The 17,452-nt window shown below is 40.5% G+C and overlaps 1 protein-coding gene across 1 annotated transcript; it reads right to left on the reverse strand.

The window, feature by feature from the left end:
- Nucleotides 1-8,475: 8,475 nt before the first annotated feature.
- On the reverse strand, nt 8,476-16,330 carry PSMB1 (proteasome 20S subunit beta 1). Its single transcript, XM_081943375.1, has 6 exons — nt 16,142-16,330; nt 12,867-12,974; nt 11,984-12,065; nt 10,905-11,034; nt 9,297-9,403; nt 8,476-8,783 (listed from the first exon to the last, which is right to left on the reverse strand). Exons 1-6 carry the CDS (start codon nt 16,246-16,248, stop codon nt 8,598-8,600), a joined length of 720 nt encoding a protein of 239 aa, XP_081799501.1. The 5' UTR covers nt 16,249-16,330; the 3' UTR covers nt 8,476-8,597.
- Nucleotides 16,331-17,452: the final 1,122 nt, after the last annotated feature.

The following is a 17,452-nucleotide window of genomic DNA, read 5'->3' on the forward strand; positions in this document are numbered from 1 at the left end:
GCAGGAGAGGTGTCACATGGGAGTACTTGGTACTCCCCATAATCACCCGCGCGGCCGCATTCTGGACCAACTGCAGTCTCCGAGTGCATTTCAAGGGAAGCCCCATGTAGAGAGCATTACAGTAGTCCAGGCGAGACGTCACCAGCGCATGGGTGACTGTGCGTAGGGCGTCCCGGTCCAATAGGGGGCGCAATTGGCGCACCAGGCGAACCTGGTGGAACGCCCCCCTGGCCACGGCTGTCACATGTTCATCCATGGACAGCCTGGCATCTAGGAGGACGCCCAAATTGCGCGCCCGCTCCACGGGGGCGAGTTGAATGCCCCCAATGGCCAGAGATGGAATTATCTGGTTGAACCGGGGAGCCGGAACCCACAGCCACTCCGTCTTGGAAGGGTTGAGCCTGAGTCGGTTGTCATCCATCCAGATCCGTACGGCTTCCACACACCGGGACATCACTTCGACGGCCTCGTTGGGGTGGTTCGGGGTGGAAATGTACAGCTGAGTATCATCAGCGTACAGATGATATCCCACCCCAAAACCACGGATGATCTCACCCAGCGGCTTCATGTATGTGTTGAACAGGAGTGGCGAGAGGACCGACCCCTGTGGCACCCCACAAGTAAGGGGGCATAGGGTCGACCTCTGCTCCCCTGCCAACACACGTTGCGTCCGGCCAGAGAGGTAGGAGCCGAACCACCGCAAAACGGTGCCCCGGACCCCCAACCCCTCCAGTCGGCGCAACAGGATACCATGGTCGATGGTATCAAAAGCCGCCGAGAGGTCTAATAGGACCAGGATAGAGGAACAGCCCCTATCTCTGGCCCTCCAGAGATCATCTACCAACGCGACCAAGGCCGTTTCTGTGCTGTGCCCAGGGTGAAAGCCGGACTGGCGCGGGTCTAGATAATCATTCTCCTCCAGATGTCGTGGAAACTGAGAAGCCACCACACTCTCTACAACCTTCGCCAAAAAGGGAAGGTTGGAGACAAGACGATAATTGGCCAGCTCCGTAGGGTCCAGGGAAGGCTTCTTGAGCAAGGGTCTCACCACCGCCTCTTTCAAGGCGGCCGGGAGAGACCCCTCACCCAACGAAGCGTTCACTAGGCCCAGGAGCCAGTCGCGTGTAACCTCCCAGGATGCCAGTACAAGCCAGGAGGGACACGGGTCCAGTAAACATGTGGTAGGTCGCAGTCGTCCACGCAATCTGTCCAAATCCTCGATGACAACCAAGTCAAACTCCTCCCAAAAAGGTTTCTCAAGACTCGCCACTGGCGTCTCGACTGGGCCACTGAAGGGGACCCAATCCTTCCGCCATTTAAGAAAAACTTATCTGATATGATATCAAATAATCTGAACCAAACGTACATTCAAATAGAAAATGGTTTTTGCGTGTGATAAATCTGGAAAAAGGGCTTTTTAAAAATGTTCATTCTGGAGCTGAGATCAAGCAGGTTGTAATTCTAACTATCCTACCCTGTAAAAGACCTGCCTTGAGAATCTTATTTAAAAATGAAGTTGAAAAAAAAAGTAAAGGCAGTTTTATGTGAGCTTTTTAGAAGTGTGCTTTAGGTATGAATGTCATTAGTGTGGAATGGAACAGGAAGAGTAACTGAATATGCATAACAAGGTGATTCCTCAATATCAAACAAACCGAGCCAAAAGAAGCAGTAAGCTTTCAGGTTTTCTAGAAGATGGAGTTAAAGATACCAAACCACTATGGATTAAAATTTTAGATATTTTCCCCATCAACAAACATCATTACGGTTGATTTTTATGATCACATATATTCACTCATTTATTGTCAAAATGACACAAACATATAGGAGTGGAGGTTTTTTTTTTTTTTTTTTTGCTGAAGCCACATTTAATATTAGTCCAGATTAATTCAGATTTAGCTAGCAGAGGGATTGCTGCTACTGTGGCATGGTTAAAATATAACTGCTTGCTCAGTTAGCAAACAAATACACCTTCAGGGAGAGAGGGGGGGGTAGGGAGACAGAGAGAGAGAAAGGCAGAGCAGGGGTCCACCTTCTGGCGTACCAAAATCTTATCAGCTAAATGGCAAACTGCACACTGGGCTAAACTTAAAAACTCCAACCCACAGAATGAACCACAAAACTCTGGGGAGTATTGAACAAGGAAGAGTATAAATTAACCCATTCATTGTTCTGGATTGTTTTCAGATCAAATTTAAAGTGGTCATTGCCTCCCCATTTGTGGTGACTATGGCTTTCAAAGACTACATTCAAGTATTCATGTTTCCTTCTTCCCATTTATATCTAGAAATAAATGTTAACCTATGTGGAAAAGAGATAATAGGCTCCTGATTAAGTTGTCAGCTGGTATTGTATTGAAGCCCTAATGTAGGCTTCTGGCTATCATAAAACAGGTATATTGTAAGACTTTCATTCAAGTTACACAAAATATGGGAACTATGTTTAATCCTGTAAATAACTTACTTCCTCAGAATAATGCTTGAAAACCACACACTTACACTTAGGATCAAGGATATGTTATGCAGTAAAAGCAAATTGGTTTCAGTAGCTCATCTGAGAACATCCATAATATAATTATTATTATTATTATTATTATTATTATTATTATTATTATTATTATTATTATTATTATTATTATTATTATTATTATTATTATTATTATTAGGATATGTTATGCAGTAAAAGCAAATTGGTTTCAGTAGCTCATCTGAGAACATCCAACTCACAACTGACAGTAAGAACATGGCCAAAGATAATTGTAAGCTCTTTTTGAGATTCTAAACTATGCACTGATGACTGAACATTCATGTGTTTGAATGAAAACTACTTAGGATTAAAATTGGATATCTCTGTGGCTTGACACAACACAAACGTGAAAGAGCATTGTATGGTTGCTATACCAGATGGCCTACTTAGGAAGATGATCCACAAACAAAAAATAAACTCATTATCCAATTAAAATGGGGGATTTCTGAATCCTCTGGTCCAGAATATGACTGCCTTGGGGTTTACATAGATGAGCTGCTGAACTTTCAGTAATTCAGGGGCTATTAGCTGTGTTTGATCATAATGGCTGAGCTTGTTTGAGAAGGGACATTACTAGTGATGGAGTTTGTTATGTTTAAATCTTTATGAACAGCAGCAAGTGTTAATTTCCAATCTTCTTAATGGTGTGTGATAAATAGATCTTTACCACAATAAAACAAAATCGGGCAACAAGATGACTGTATGAATTGCAAAAAGGGGATGTCCCTGAAATATGCACACCAGCCTTTCCCAATTTGTTGTCACATTGAACTGAAAGCTTCATAGATTTGCATTTACAAGGGACCAACTATAATTAAATTAGGTAAGAAATATTCAATAAGCCAGTTTGATGTAATAGTTAAGGCATCAGGCTAGAAACCTGGAAACTGTGAGCTCCAGTCCCATCACAGGTACAAAGGCAGCTGGATAACCATGGACCAGTCATTTTCTCTCAATTTAAGGTGTTTTGATGGCTGTACATGTAGTGCTCATTTTACAACACTAATTGGCACTGAAAACTCCACCATTGTATGACAATTATTGACACAATTGTAAGTGGAAAAACCTTGTGACAACAGGTTGGCAAAGGTTGGTATACATATTTCATGTAGTCCTGGTTGCTATTGTTAAGTAGCAATAGCATTAGCACTTAAGACTTATATACCACTTCACAGTGCTTTACAAGCCTCTCTCTAAGCAGTTTACAGAGTCAGCATATTTCCCCCAACAATCTGGGTCCTCATTTTACCCACCTCAAAGGGATGGAAGGCTGTCAACCTTGAGCCTCTCAGGATTGAACTGCTGACAGTTGGCAGAATTAGCGTGGAATACTGCATTCTAGCCACTGCATCATCACGTAACTTGCTCTCATGCAACTTGCAACTTCCTGCTAGCTTCCCCATTGACTTTGCTTATGGGAAGTCATCAGGAAAGATCATAAACTGCAATCATATGACTGCAGGAAACTATGATAGTCGGAAGTGCAGACTGGTTGTTGAACACCCAAAACACAATCACATGACCACAGATGAGATGGCCACATCTTTTAGGATCCGTTGCATGTACTACTCATTCAGCACCATCATAGATCACTGAATGAGTGATCATTAAATGAAGACCACCTGTATGAAGTTTTGAAAATGTGCTTCTCTTATTCAAATCAAGTATAGTCCCACCTTCCTCTTTGTACTGCGTTAGGCAGCAATTGCTGGAATTCCCAGCCAATGAGAATTAGAAGAAATTAAGATTAGGAAATGCTATGCATTTGGCACTTTCACCTTTCACTTAGTATCCAGCTATTCAGTTGTGTTAAAATGTGGATTTAAACCTATCAGGGGACCTTATCCTTGACTGTTTGGCTAGGCTTGGGAGGAGGTATAATACAGCAACCTCTGGAAGGATTGCTCACTCTAATTTATATCAGCCTAGCTTTTCATGGCATGGTTCACACTGAATGTTTTTTTTTAGAGAAAAAAAATCACATGATTATTAGAGTAATTGCATCCTTCATCGGTGAAAACTCTGCCTACCTTTCAGAATTATAACTTACCGCAAATTCAACCAGGCACAATGGAAAGTGATGTCGGAAGTGGAGACTAGACACCTCTGATGGGGCAAAGGCTTCTCACTAGTCAAGGTGCTGGAGAGGTAACTCCTGGATGTTGCCTAAACTCTTGCATAAAAGAAGACACACACCTGGCGATCCTAACAGCAGAATTTAGTATGCAGGGGAAATGTGCCAGAGCTGAAACTGATTAATCTCAGACATGATAGAGGACACTTAGCAAAAATCCTGGTGCTATTCTGGTGAACATGAACCAACTTTAAAAATACCATATATTAAATTAGGTTCATTGGAGTTTACTATATCATTTGGAAAGCTCTTCCCTTACCTATTTTTCTTCCTAGCACCTTGAATTTATTTTTCTTTTATTTTTACAATGTACACAAAGCACTTGAACTAGTCAAGTGAAAAGCAGGCTGGGGAAGAAAACCCAATATACATATTTGAAGTACTGCACTCAGTTCTGGGTTTCTCCAAATCATTAAAAGATATCGTACAGAAAAGAACAAGATATAAAAGGCTAGAAAGGAAAGGTTAGAAAATCTATAATGTTTTGGTATTTAGACATACTGGTATTAGTAAGAGAATGTATGGCAGAGGGGGATAAAATCATACATACTTAGGGAGAAAGAAATTTGGACTTCCATTGCCATATTAAAACTTGGGTTCACCAAAAAAACCTGACTGGTAGCAATTCAAGGCAATATTGTATTTATATCGCATCATCCTGATTACTATCTATCTATGAAAAATAAAGATACCATCTATATTCTCCTGATAAGAGCTTCATGCTAAGACTCATATTATTGAAATACCTGCCTAAGAAGGTGTTAACAGTGATATAGGGACATAATATGTTAAATTTTCATCATTTATTTAGATAACTACCATTCAGAAAGATTTTCCATGCTTCTTAATCATAGGACCGCTTCACTTTATAAAATAACAATGCTGCCACCTAACGGCCACTAATGCAAAAGCTTTGCCAAACCCTTTGGTAGAAAAGCAACTGTCCTTGAGCAGCAATACAAGGCAAAGAATACGGGGAACACAGAATTTTCTCATCTGTCACTTTTAACCAAAGGAAGAAAAATCCGGGGTTTTTTTTCATAATGGTTTTAAGATATGCCAATGTGTAAAAACAGCTCATGGACTGCTCAACACCTTCATCATTCTAGATGAACAAGTGAAACTGCCATGCCATATGCATGAAATACACATTCATTTTAAATCAGATTATCTTCAGATTAACTTCAGATGAGCCATCTTTTTAGAACAGAAGGCCTGGTTTCCAATTTTAACGAAAGAATCGCCTTTTCAGAGAGGCACAGATCTTACTCTCTTCTTTCATGTACAGTATCATAGGAGAATGTAAATTGAAGTTCCAGGCAAAAGATACATGAATTCCATTCATATTTTACTTACACAAGCAGAAATGCACTAGATGTCCTTCCTGTTAAATAAAGAACTATCTAGCCTAGCAGTGACCAACTACGGTAACTTTATGCATGCTGGCTCTGGAATTCTGGGAGTCCACAGGTCGCAATGTTGCCAGAGTTGCCCACCGTAATCTAGCCCAATATTATCAACACCGATAAGTGATGGCACTCAGACCAGTTGTCCAGTTTTGTTCTGGAGATGCTAGGACTTAATTTGGAGTTCTTCTGCACACATAGCATGACCTTTATTGCCAATTTGCAGCTATTTCCATTCATGGTTTAGCTACAATTAGCAATTAGGCAACAACAGGTTGCTTATATCCATATTCCTTAATAGATTACCAAAGGTGACAGGCACCTTGATCTCATAATCAGAAGTTTGCTGATTACATCACATTATGGCTTATAAAACTATTTTGGAACAATTCAAAGCAAGAGACTGAGTAAGATAGACATTGTACAGTAGAACCTCTGGTCACAACCAAATCAGATTCCAACCAAAAAATTCACTATTGTTTTGGGTTTTTTTGCAGCCAATTTACCCTTTTGCACCATTTTTTTTTGTAAGCGCCAAATTTCCAAAATTCAGTTTGGGTCACGAACAAATCGGGTTGCAACCAAACTTATGGAACGAATTATGGTCGTAACCAGAGGTTCTACTGTCCATGGAAATCTGGGTGGGGGGGGGGGGTGGGGGGGGTGGAAGAAGAAAAGGCAAATGAAGAAATACACACTGCAGTATCACAAATGCAAAGTCTACCCCTTCTGTATTTGCTTCATCATATTGCTTCCAAGTATGTAAGGGATGGAGCTTGCTTTATGATGAAATTACACAAGTTTTATTGCTTTGACAAAACCTTGCCTTTTCTGCAGACACTCCTGGCACCGTAATCATAGTTTGCTGAACGTTTTAACTACACATTAGGGCAGTGATGGCGAACCTATGGCACGTGTGCCACAGGTGGCATGCGGAGCCATTTGTCAGGCCACGCGGGGCGCTGGCCAGCTGATTTCACCCTTTTTAAAAGCCATTTTTCGCCCTCCCCAGGCTCCAGAGGCTTTATAGGAGCCTGGGGAGAGTGAAAAGAGCCCCTCCCGCCCCCCGGAGGTTTCAGGGACCGTCCAGAGGCTTCCCTGAAGCCTTCGAAACGCTTAAAACGACTGTCCGAGCAAACCGGAAGTCACTCGGAGGGTCGTTTTAAGCATTCCGAAGGCTTTAGGGAAGCCTCCAGATGGTCCCTGAAGCCTCCGGAAGGACGTGGGAGGCTCTTTTCGCCCTCCCCAGGCTCCTATAAAGTCTCTGGAGCCTGGGGAGGGCGAAAAAGCATGTAAAAATGGGGGAGGGTCGTGCCTGTTGTGCGCGCATGCACACTGGGGGGTCGCGCATTGCATTATGGGTGCGGCACGCCCGCACACAACCCCTCTGCGCTCCCCCCACTTGTGGCACGCGAGCCAAAAAAGGTTCGCCATCGCTGCATTAGGGAGCAATATTTGAATAATTAACCTTAGGGAAAAATCATTTTATTTTAATCTTTCCCATTTACCTAGAGGATATTTCATGGGAAAGACATGTATATTAGAGATCTTAAAATATATTTTGAGCCAAACAAATACCTTAACGTACATTGCATTTACCAGAGGCAGTTGCATTTAAACATGCAAATTTAACTTCCGAAAGTGCAACAGTATTCCGCGGGACGATGCAATTTTTTTAAAAAATGATTCTGGAGCAGTGCTGAACCTTATCATAGCACCTTTCCTTTATGCTGCTAACCATAGTAGCCACAGCTTTATTTAGGCTCTTGTAAAAGTCTAGAAGATGTGACTACTTTAGTAGAGACATTGCACTTATATCCTAAAGAACGTCTGAATCGTTTTTGAAGAATGCAATCAGTATTTGAGAGGAATTATCCATCAATAGTTTCAGCAAGTGGCATCCTATGGTTGACATCTATGCTTAGAAGCTAAGTAAGGTCAGGCCTAATTACTACTTAAATAGGAGTTCAGTGGGGAATAGAAGGGTTTAGTCAAGGCAGGGAAGCTTAAAACAAAATCCGAGGAGGCAAGACAATGGAAAATTACTTCTTCTGTATAAGGCTGACAGGAAAACTACACATCATCCATTTTCTTTGTTTTAATAAATTGGTATCAAGAAATCACAGTTCCTCAACTGCTGTTTTTTTAAAAAAAATGCATGTTATATGCATATAAGTTCTTCTTCCACACTGCTACTTTTAAACAGGGTGCCCTCTAGAAATGTTGACATTTCAAGAATTCCAGCCAGCTTGCCTATAGAAATATACAACAAATGAATCCTGTGGCCTTTAATAAATTCCTTGTATCCTGCATCAAATACAATTTTTTGATTGTACAACGAATGCACTCTGTCCACAACCTAGGTTCACATAACCCAGTCTATTTATTAAACATACCATGAAACATTAAAAATTAAGCGTTGGGGTTTTTTTATTCCTTATTTTAATTTATCAAATGTTAACATGCTACCTGTAAACAATCTGCATAAAAATGACTGTTAGGGACCAAGCATTTTAACTTGAATGGTGCAGTGGTTAGTCTCTTCTCAATGGAAAGCTTTCTTCTTTAATTCCATCTTTTGTGATAATGCAGATCTTTAGTGCATCTCCTGTGTAGACATCTCTTTCTGCAGCAGAAATGAAGACATCCTTTACCAGCTGCAGAGCCTTTTCCAAGGACAAAGGCAATTGTTTCGCGCCCTGCATGTTCTTGAGGCCAACCTTTTAAAGGGGGAAAAAGATTTTAAATACTGATGATGTTACCTAGTTAGGGTAATGAAACGTCTGCAAGAAAACAAGCAAGCTCAGAGAGCACCAAAGACCTCACATTTTAAATAGTTAATAGCAATAGCACTTAGACTTACATACCGCTTCATAGTGCTTTACAACCATCTCTAAGCGGTTTAGAGTCAGCCTATTGCCCCCAAGAATAGCTTGGTACAACAAGCCTACTGCGTTGATTACAACAGTAATGATTCAGCATTATAACAATTTCACTTGTTCAGATGCATTAATACAACTATCATCTGAAAATATAGCAAATCAACATATGTTGTTTTCACAAAGATATAATTCAAAAGGAAAAAATCACATTGTGGCTTAGGGTGATGGATCTTTTCATTGTCCTTTCATTTGATAGCTCCCAAATAATCTCAAATAATAATATTTTAGAAAGAGTTAAGGCCCCAGACATCGCTATATCAATAAATGCACAATAATTGGAAGAACACTTACCTGGTTGTCCAGCAGAGGTTGCAGCATGGCACTAGCTGATCCACCAGCTTTGAAACTATCTCTCTGGTAGGATCCTACTGGATCAAAACTGTATACTGCACCTTTCCCTAGAAAAGTAAATACATTCAAATGCTGGAATAAGGGGGCCTGACAGTTAAGTACAATGTAACAAAATTGATTCAAAATATAACCACTAATAAAGGGAGGACACAGTACAAAATAATGAACCAGATTAAACCATCTAATGCAAACGGGAAAGATTTGTGTTTCCTAGACAAACTTTAGTTTAAACAGAACTTTAATGTAACCTTGCATTTTTAACAGGTACATCTGTTAAACAGGTGCAATATATTTGAATAGGTTTTACCCCTAACTGATTGCAACAAGTAAGGCATACAAATAAAGAACTAAATAATTTTTTGCACTATGTAAAAGTATAATTTAAAGTCTGTATCATATTTCCCAAAATTTTGCCACAGAATTTTTATTGTAATCGGAAAATGAAACAAGAAGAAACTCTTTGCTTCTTTTCTTTAACATACATAATCACAATGACTGATCTCCCCCATATTTTTTTTAATTAAAGAATGGTAACAATAGCTAAGAGCATACTAAATGTTTACTATTCAATGATAATTATTAAATATTTATACCTGTTCTTTTAGATCTAGATTTTCTTGCTTGTTTACAAAATAAAAAAATAATTGGTTCCAAAGAGGAATCATCATATCAATAGAAAGAAAATTCTGAATCTGCCCTTGTGAATATATAACAATTCAAATGGAAATCTTCCTTGTTTAAAGTTCTTCTTTGGGCCTGTTGCAGGGCATAACACTCCATGGAGTGCTTCAAACTTGGAAGAGGCTTTTCAAGGAAGAAAAGCTGAGGATAAAAGCCAGCTGCACTTGTCTGTTGAATGCTTGTCTTTTGATCCAACCTTAGATTTGCGTGTTTGAACTGTGTTCTAGAAAGATGGAACTCTCTTCAAGAAAACAAAAAACAAAAACAAAAAAACCTTCCTTTGAAAATTGAACACAAGTATCCAAAGTTGGTTTTTCTTCATTTTAAATTCCCAAAAAATTTAAAATGTATTCCACTATGGAATAAGTTCAAATGAATCTGTTTTAACATCAGAGGACTGCAGTTTAACCACCAACTGTGATTTATACCACAATTGAAAACTATTATGGTAAAACCATGTGCTCTACTAAAGATTTACCCTTTTATAAATATGCAATTACTATCCTGAGATGTACATGTTTGGGGAGGTGGAGTTGTCATGCTTTATTTTCATGGTTGTTTTTAGTCTAGGCCGCCTTTTGTTTTTAATCATTTTCATTCAGCATTATATTTTGTAAGCACTGAGAGTCCACTACAGTGGGCAGCTATAATTAATTTAAATAATCTTTATATTATAGTATATGTGCTAAACCAAATACTGCTATATTCATATTAAAATACAATCCACATCATAAAGATTTTACTATTGAAATAGTAACTTTAGAATTATATTGTAAGAATTGCTTTATTTTCCCAGTTGTCTATTATCCAATATCTCAGAGGAGGTTACTTCCTTGCACTTTTACACGAATCCAAACACAACTTTACCTTCTTCATCCAATCCACCAATTATGTTGTAAACATAATAAGGGAAGAAGCGTCGGGAGTACAGGATGGTAGAAAGCATGGCTGCAATTGCGCCTGAACTCATGGTCTTGTTATTGGAATGCTTGTACATCTGGAACATATTTATAACAGAAGTAAGCAAATGTTCTTGCTGAAATTGTTCCTAACACAAATTAACCAACAACCAACTGAAAAAAACCCATAACAAAACAAAATAAAAACAGCACTCATTTGTTGCAGCCAGGAAAAATAAAAACATAAGTCATTAATGAAAAAACAAATAAGGCTGAGTATTTATTATATTGCACTCTCCAAGGCAGAAGATTAATTTTCTTCTTCTGCTACAGCTAGCACTGAATTTCTAATTTTGGTTGCAAATTCAGCTCTTATATACAAGTTTGCAATAAGCTGCTTAAGCAGCCATGATCACTCATTATTACATGTTTACTATATTTCATTTATTCAGCCGCGATTAACAAAAAGAATGCAGCAAATTCATTTTGTGACTTGCACTATCTTTTAACAACACTGTGCAAGTGAAATATATTCCAGCCCCTTCCTTAAAGAAATATTCATCTGAATGCTACATGTCAATTTGAAAGGATCTTTTAACAATTTATAGAATAAACCACCAGATAGTTTACAAAATATAAAAGATGAAACTTGGAAAAAAGAACAGTAAGAAACCTTGTCCCAAACGTGCTTTTTCAAAAGGCAACTGAATTTTGTTTCATGAAAAACAAAGTCCAGTTGTCTTTTGAAAGAGCACCTTTGGGACAATCATGACCTGGATGACTAAGAATCTCCACAGACAGTAAGAAACTTTAGACATTTGTTTGTATATTTTCTGGTCTTTTATAAGGGTTTACTGTGATACAAATTATATGTAAATTAACACTAGCAGAAAAAGTTGAAAAAACACTTAAGTAACAATCTGAGCAAGCAGAAATAGAGAATTCATTATGTGTACAAGGATGAAACTGAGATTTAAGTGCTAAAGTATCAAATTAATGTAATAAATGAGTACAACTTCCAACACTAAGCTATACACAATAACCTACCTTCAATCTTGCTTCAAGGATTTTAGTAAGGGTAAGACAGTCTCCATGAAATCCACTGCAGCCAATAACTGTTGTATCTGTCCTGTATAAACACAGTATTGATAAGATTGTAAATAATTTTGACAGACTACAACAATACATTTTCCTGGGCTTATTTTATTTATATATTTCTTCCCATACTGCAGTCTGTCAAATATAGAAAGTATCTGACAATTTTCCTGTTCAAATTTTCATAAAGCATTTAAGAAATTAAAGTTTACTACTTAAAATTCTAGAACTAAAAGTTAGCTTTGGACTCAAGTGCTATGATTTTACACATATAGGATCTGTGTTCACTAATGCATGGTGACCCCAACGTGTGAACAAGTGCCTGTATATAGAATATGCCATTATATGATTATACTGACACACAATGTGCTTTTATTTATTTACTTTGACGGCTTAGGGGGGGATGGTTTGACCATTTTTATTGATTATATGTTCATTGTCAACTATCATTCATTTATTTATTTGAGTCATCGAAATGATTCTGGATGATGACCAAAATTAACAAATTTGTAGCATCATCATGAAGTTTTCATAATATTTTTGATATGCAATGCTGGATGTGCTGAAATCTATAGTTTCAAGCCCTCTGATAAAAGAATACAATTTATCTGGAGTAACCGAAAAATGTATTATCTTAGTAGAAGTATTAAAACAGGCTTTCAGTAAAGCATCTTATTTTATCTAACATTATTCCATTTAACAGATCAATTTAACATCAGATTGCTTTAACACAATTTCAGTATTTCGAAATAGAAATAAATGTTTTAATGGATTTATACCAGATATGACTACGTCTGTATCAAACTCATCAAAATATCTACCACTTTAAACTTACAATTTGTAACATTTAGGGCTCTCTCGGCTATGAATTGCATAATCTTCACTCAGTCGGGTGTCTGAAGCAACAACAACAAAGTCTTCACCAGCAATTGCCAATATGGTCCTAAACAAAAGAAAATAATTATTTTTTTTTGTAATTGTTTAGCCTTCATGCATTTAAATTTACTCTGAAACCTTGAAATTTGAGCATTTTAGCTTTAGCTGTGCATTTTCTTACTTTTTTCAAAAACATAAGAGGATTATACTCAGTGGCTCATAGCCATAAAATGAAAAAAAAAAAATCTGTGGCTTCAGTCCGGGTTCAATAGATTTGAGGAAGCTGGGGCAACACTTCCCATTGATGATACATATGATCACACAGTATGAGCTGGGGATAAGAGGGTTGTCTCAAAAAAGTTTACTTTTTAGGAACATTAGGGAACTTGGGACCTAGTTATCTGCGGGATTGCATCCTACCCCATACATCCCTGCAACCAATCCGCTCTCACAGAGAGGGACTCCTCCAGGTACCTTCCGCTAAGCAATGTGGGCGGGCGGTGCCCAGGAGTAGGGCCTTCTCTGTGATGGGCCCAACCCTCTGGAACGACCTCCCCCCCGATATTAGAACTACCGTTGATCTCCGCTCCTTCCGTAAGAAACTCAAGACCCACCTGTTCCGACTAGCCGGCCTGGCCCAATTGTAATCATAAGTAACATTTATTACTGACCTTCCTGGATGGCTTTTTAAATTTTAGGGTTTTAATTGGTTTTAGATTGTTTTTAACTATAAATTAGTTTGGGCTAATATACAGACTGTATGTTTACGTTGTTTGTCCGGGTTTTTCGTGTTGTGCTTTGTTGTTTTGATATATGTACTGTCTGTACACCGCCCCGAGTCCCTGCGGGGAGAGGGGGCGGTTTATAAATTTAATAAACTCAAACTCAAACTCAACTTCTCCAACACTCATCCTATATAAAGTTAGTCCTAAGCGTCCATTTCTCACCTCAAGTTGATAAGAAACTGTTCTTTGCCACAAGTATGCACGGATGGAGATTTCAGGGTCACATTGCACACTGATGCCCCAAGATGCCATCTTTTAGATTAGATGCTATTTAATTAACTATTTAATTAACTTGGAAGTTTTCCCTATTATTTTTATCTACATTTAAAAATTACAGAATCCACTAAGAAGGAAAGCTTTTAAAGAAAACTGTTGCCTTTCTTTTAAAAAGTATGTTTTAAAACTCCTAGTATTTGGGGTTCCCTAAGTAAGCTGGACAAGGAACAAGAAGCAGCATATAAGAAAATGAAGGTGGAATCTGAAGCCGGACTGCTTCACTGCTGCAAATAAAACTATTAGTCAGTTTCCAAAATGCAAACAAAAACTACCCTAGATTCTTACTTTGTGCATTAACATTTGTGCCAAAGAAGCTTCTCTTAGACAGTGATAACTATTTAAAGGTAAAGGTTCCCCTCACACATATGTCCTTGTCCAGTGATGGCGAACCTTTTTTGGCTCGCGTGCCATAAGTGGGGGGAGCGTGGGGGGGGGTCGTGTGCGGGCATGCCGCACCCATAGTGCAATGCATGACCCCCCCCACAGGCGCTCCCCCCCATTTTTACATGCTTTTTTTGCCCTCCCCAAGCTCCAGAGGCTTTATAGGAGCCTGGGGAGGGCGAAAACAGCCTCCCTCGCCCCCCCGGATGCCCTCTGGAGGCTTCAGGGACCGTCAGGACAGCGCTGGCTCTTCGGTTTTGAAACGGAGATGAGCATCGCCCCCTGGAGTCGAGAAAGACTAGGACAGTGATGGAGAAGCTATGGCACGCATGCCACAGGTGGCACATGGAGCCATTTGTCAGGGCATGCGAGGCGCTGCCCTATCAGCTGGCCAGCGCGTACTTCCGTCACTTCCGGTTTGCTCAGAGGGTCGTTTTGAGCGCTCCGAAGGCTTCAGGGACCGTCAGGAGGCTTCCCTGACACCTTCGGAGTGCTCAAAACGACCTTCCGAACAAACAGGAAGTGACTTCCGGTTTGCTCGGAGGACTGTTCTAAATGGCCCAAAGGCTTCAGGGACCGTCAGGAGGCTTCCCTGAAGCCTTCGGAGAGCTCAAAACGACCCTCCAAGCAAACCGGAAGTGACTTCTGGTTTGCTTGGAGGGTCGTTTTAAGCGTTCCGAAGGCTTCAGGGGGCTTCCCTGAAGCCTCCGGAGCAGTCAAAACGACCCTCCGAGCAAACAGGAAGTCCTCCGGAGGGCCTCAGGGGGAGGGCGGGGGAGGCTCTTTCCTATAAAGCCTCTGGAGCCTGGGGAGGGCAACAAATGGCTTTTAAAAAGGGTGAATTCAGCTGGCCAACGCGCACATGTGCGTTGGCCAGCTGACAGGGCAGCGCCTCACATGCCCTGACAAATGGCTCTGTGTGCTACCTATGGCACACGTGCCATAGGTTTGCCATCACTGTCCTAGTCTTTCCCGACTCCAGGGGCCGATGCTCATCTCCGTTTCAAAGCTGAAGACTCAGCGCTGTCTGAAGACATTTCCGTGATCATGTGGCCAGAATGACTAAATGCTGAAGGTGCACGGAATGCTGTTACCTTCGCACCAAAGTGGTCCCTATTTTTATACTTGCATTTTTACATGCTTTTGAACTGCTAGGTTGGCAGAAGCTGGGAGAAGGGAGCTCACTCTGTTACGTGGACCTTTCTGATTGACAAGCTCAGCATTTTAGCCACCGAGTCCTAATTCCTAAATAGTTATCACACTCCAAGAGAAGCTTCCTTGGCACAAATATTAATGCACAAAGTAAAAATGTAGGGTAGTTTTTGTTTGCCTTTTTTTGGGGGGGGGGGGAATTGCGCTGCCTTTAGAAAATCAATCCTTAAGTATAGACCTGGCACAAGATAATTTCAACCAGTGGCTACTGTTAATTCAAGCCTCGCTTAAAATTCTGGGTCGCCTTTGGAAGAACCCTTACATTTAATGCACCACTTAAACCCACCTTGTTATGCTCTGCTGCTACTTCTAATGTCCAGGTAAAGCCTTTGTGATCTTGTTGAATTTTACCACCCTCTGTATCCATTTAGTTAGAAGCCACGGCGAGGTGTTTATAGACGAGTTATGAAAGAAACTCGAGTTTGAGGGGGGGGGGGACAACACTAACTGCTGTTTTACTACTTCGCAGGGAGATGAGAAAAAGAAAGTAAAACCACAGGTGGGGGATGAATGCTTTGTCGAAAGGCAGGATCGGTCTTAAAGGGAGAAGAAGTACCCAAAGAAAAACACCGGCGCTTACCCGCCATTGAAAGTATATGGAGAGAAGCGACGCTGCCCCGCAGAGCTCTGCTTAACCTCTCTGGGCAACCCGAACACAGGCTCAGCGTAGGTAGCGGCCGACAACATCGTTGCTCCAAATCCACCGGTTCCCCGCTTTGCTGCTGTCTCACGGCAAGATGGTGGGAGCGGAAGCGGAAGCGGCTAATGTCGCCTCGATCGCCCTCACTCGTCACAGCGCCCCCTCCGAGCAGGCGGGATATGAAAAGGCTCAGTTGTGGGACTGGCGGGGAAAGCGTCCTCTTTCGTCCGAGACGCGGAACTTTTTAACGACTGGCAAGTCCCGTGAAAGTTGGTTTTGCACAACACGCGTGGCTAAAGCGTGGTCGGCTGGTGGTGTGAACGCAACTCACCGCTTAGAGTGGGCTGTAATGCACTGTGAAGCGTTTTATAAATCTTAAGTGCTATTGCTAATCTTGCTGGCTCAAAGCTGTAAGGATCTCGGTTGAGGAGGACGGGGTCAGCCAGGGTAAAATCGAATTGGGCATAATTAGAGAAGAGAGTATTTTTGGAAAAGAGCACACACCTGGGAATTGCTCCCAGTCTTTCCAGCAACTGTTGGCTTGTGAATTAAAAAGCGATGCCATATCTCTCCAGGATGGGGATCAGGGCACTGAGCGCTGGACTAGAAGACCTCCAAGAGCCCTTCCAACCTTATTGTACTATGTTCTAAGAGATGGCTCATATGTAGGCATTCCTTAATGCCTGTGATAAGCCACTGGAATAAAATGATCAGAAAATGGAAATTATCCGGGCAAAAATTCAACTGCTGGTGTATATGAAGACTTCAACTGATTCATTACTTTTTCTAGAAAAACTTGAAATCTGCATTTTAAAATTAGAACACGGGAATCGCTGATAGAAAATTCATACAATAAGCAGAACTAAGTCACACTATAGCTTTTCCGAACACTGAAAGCCAACCTGCCTAAGGGCTACAGGTAGTCCTCAACTTATGAACACAATTGGGTCCCACATTGATAAGTGAAACATTTGTTGTTTTGCCCCATTTTCTTGCCACAATTGTTAAGTGAATCATTGCAGTTCATAAATTAGTAATCCAGTTGTTAAGTGAATCTGGCTTCGCTATTGATTTTGCTTGTCGGAAGGTCCCAAAAGATGATCAAGTGACCCAAGCATCTGACATTTTGTCACATGATCATGGGGATGCTGCAAAGAGTGTAATTGTGAAAAACGGTCCTAAGTCACATTTTTCAATGCTGTTAACAATGCTATGGTCATTAAACGAACTGTTGTAAGTCGAGGATTACTT

Source organism: Natrix helvetica (genome assembly GCF_964273705.1).
Source record: "Natrix helvetica genome assembly, chromosome: 2".
Lineage (NCBI taxonomy): Eukaryota > Metazoa > Chordata > Lepidosauria > Squamata > Natricidae > Natrix > Natrix helvetica.

Excerpts from the sequence above, each read along its gene's own strand:
- PSMB1 (XM_081943375.1), bottom strand. The coding sequence starts at position 16,248 with ATGTTGTCGGCCGCTACCTACGCTGAGCCTGTGTTCGGGTTGCCCAGA. Across the intron at positions 12,066-12,866 it reads AGCCCTAAATGTTACAAATT|GACAGATACAACAGTTATTG; the intron begins GTAAGTTTAAAG and ends GTGTTTATACAG. Across the intron at positions 8,784-9,296 it reads AACCTCTGCTGGACAACCAG|GTTGGCCTCAAGAACATGCA; the intron begins GTAAGTGTTCTT and ends CCCCTTTAAAAG.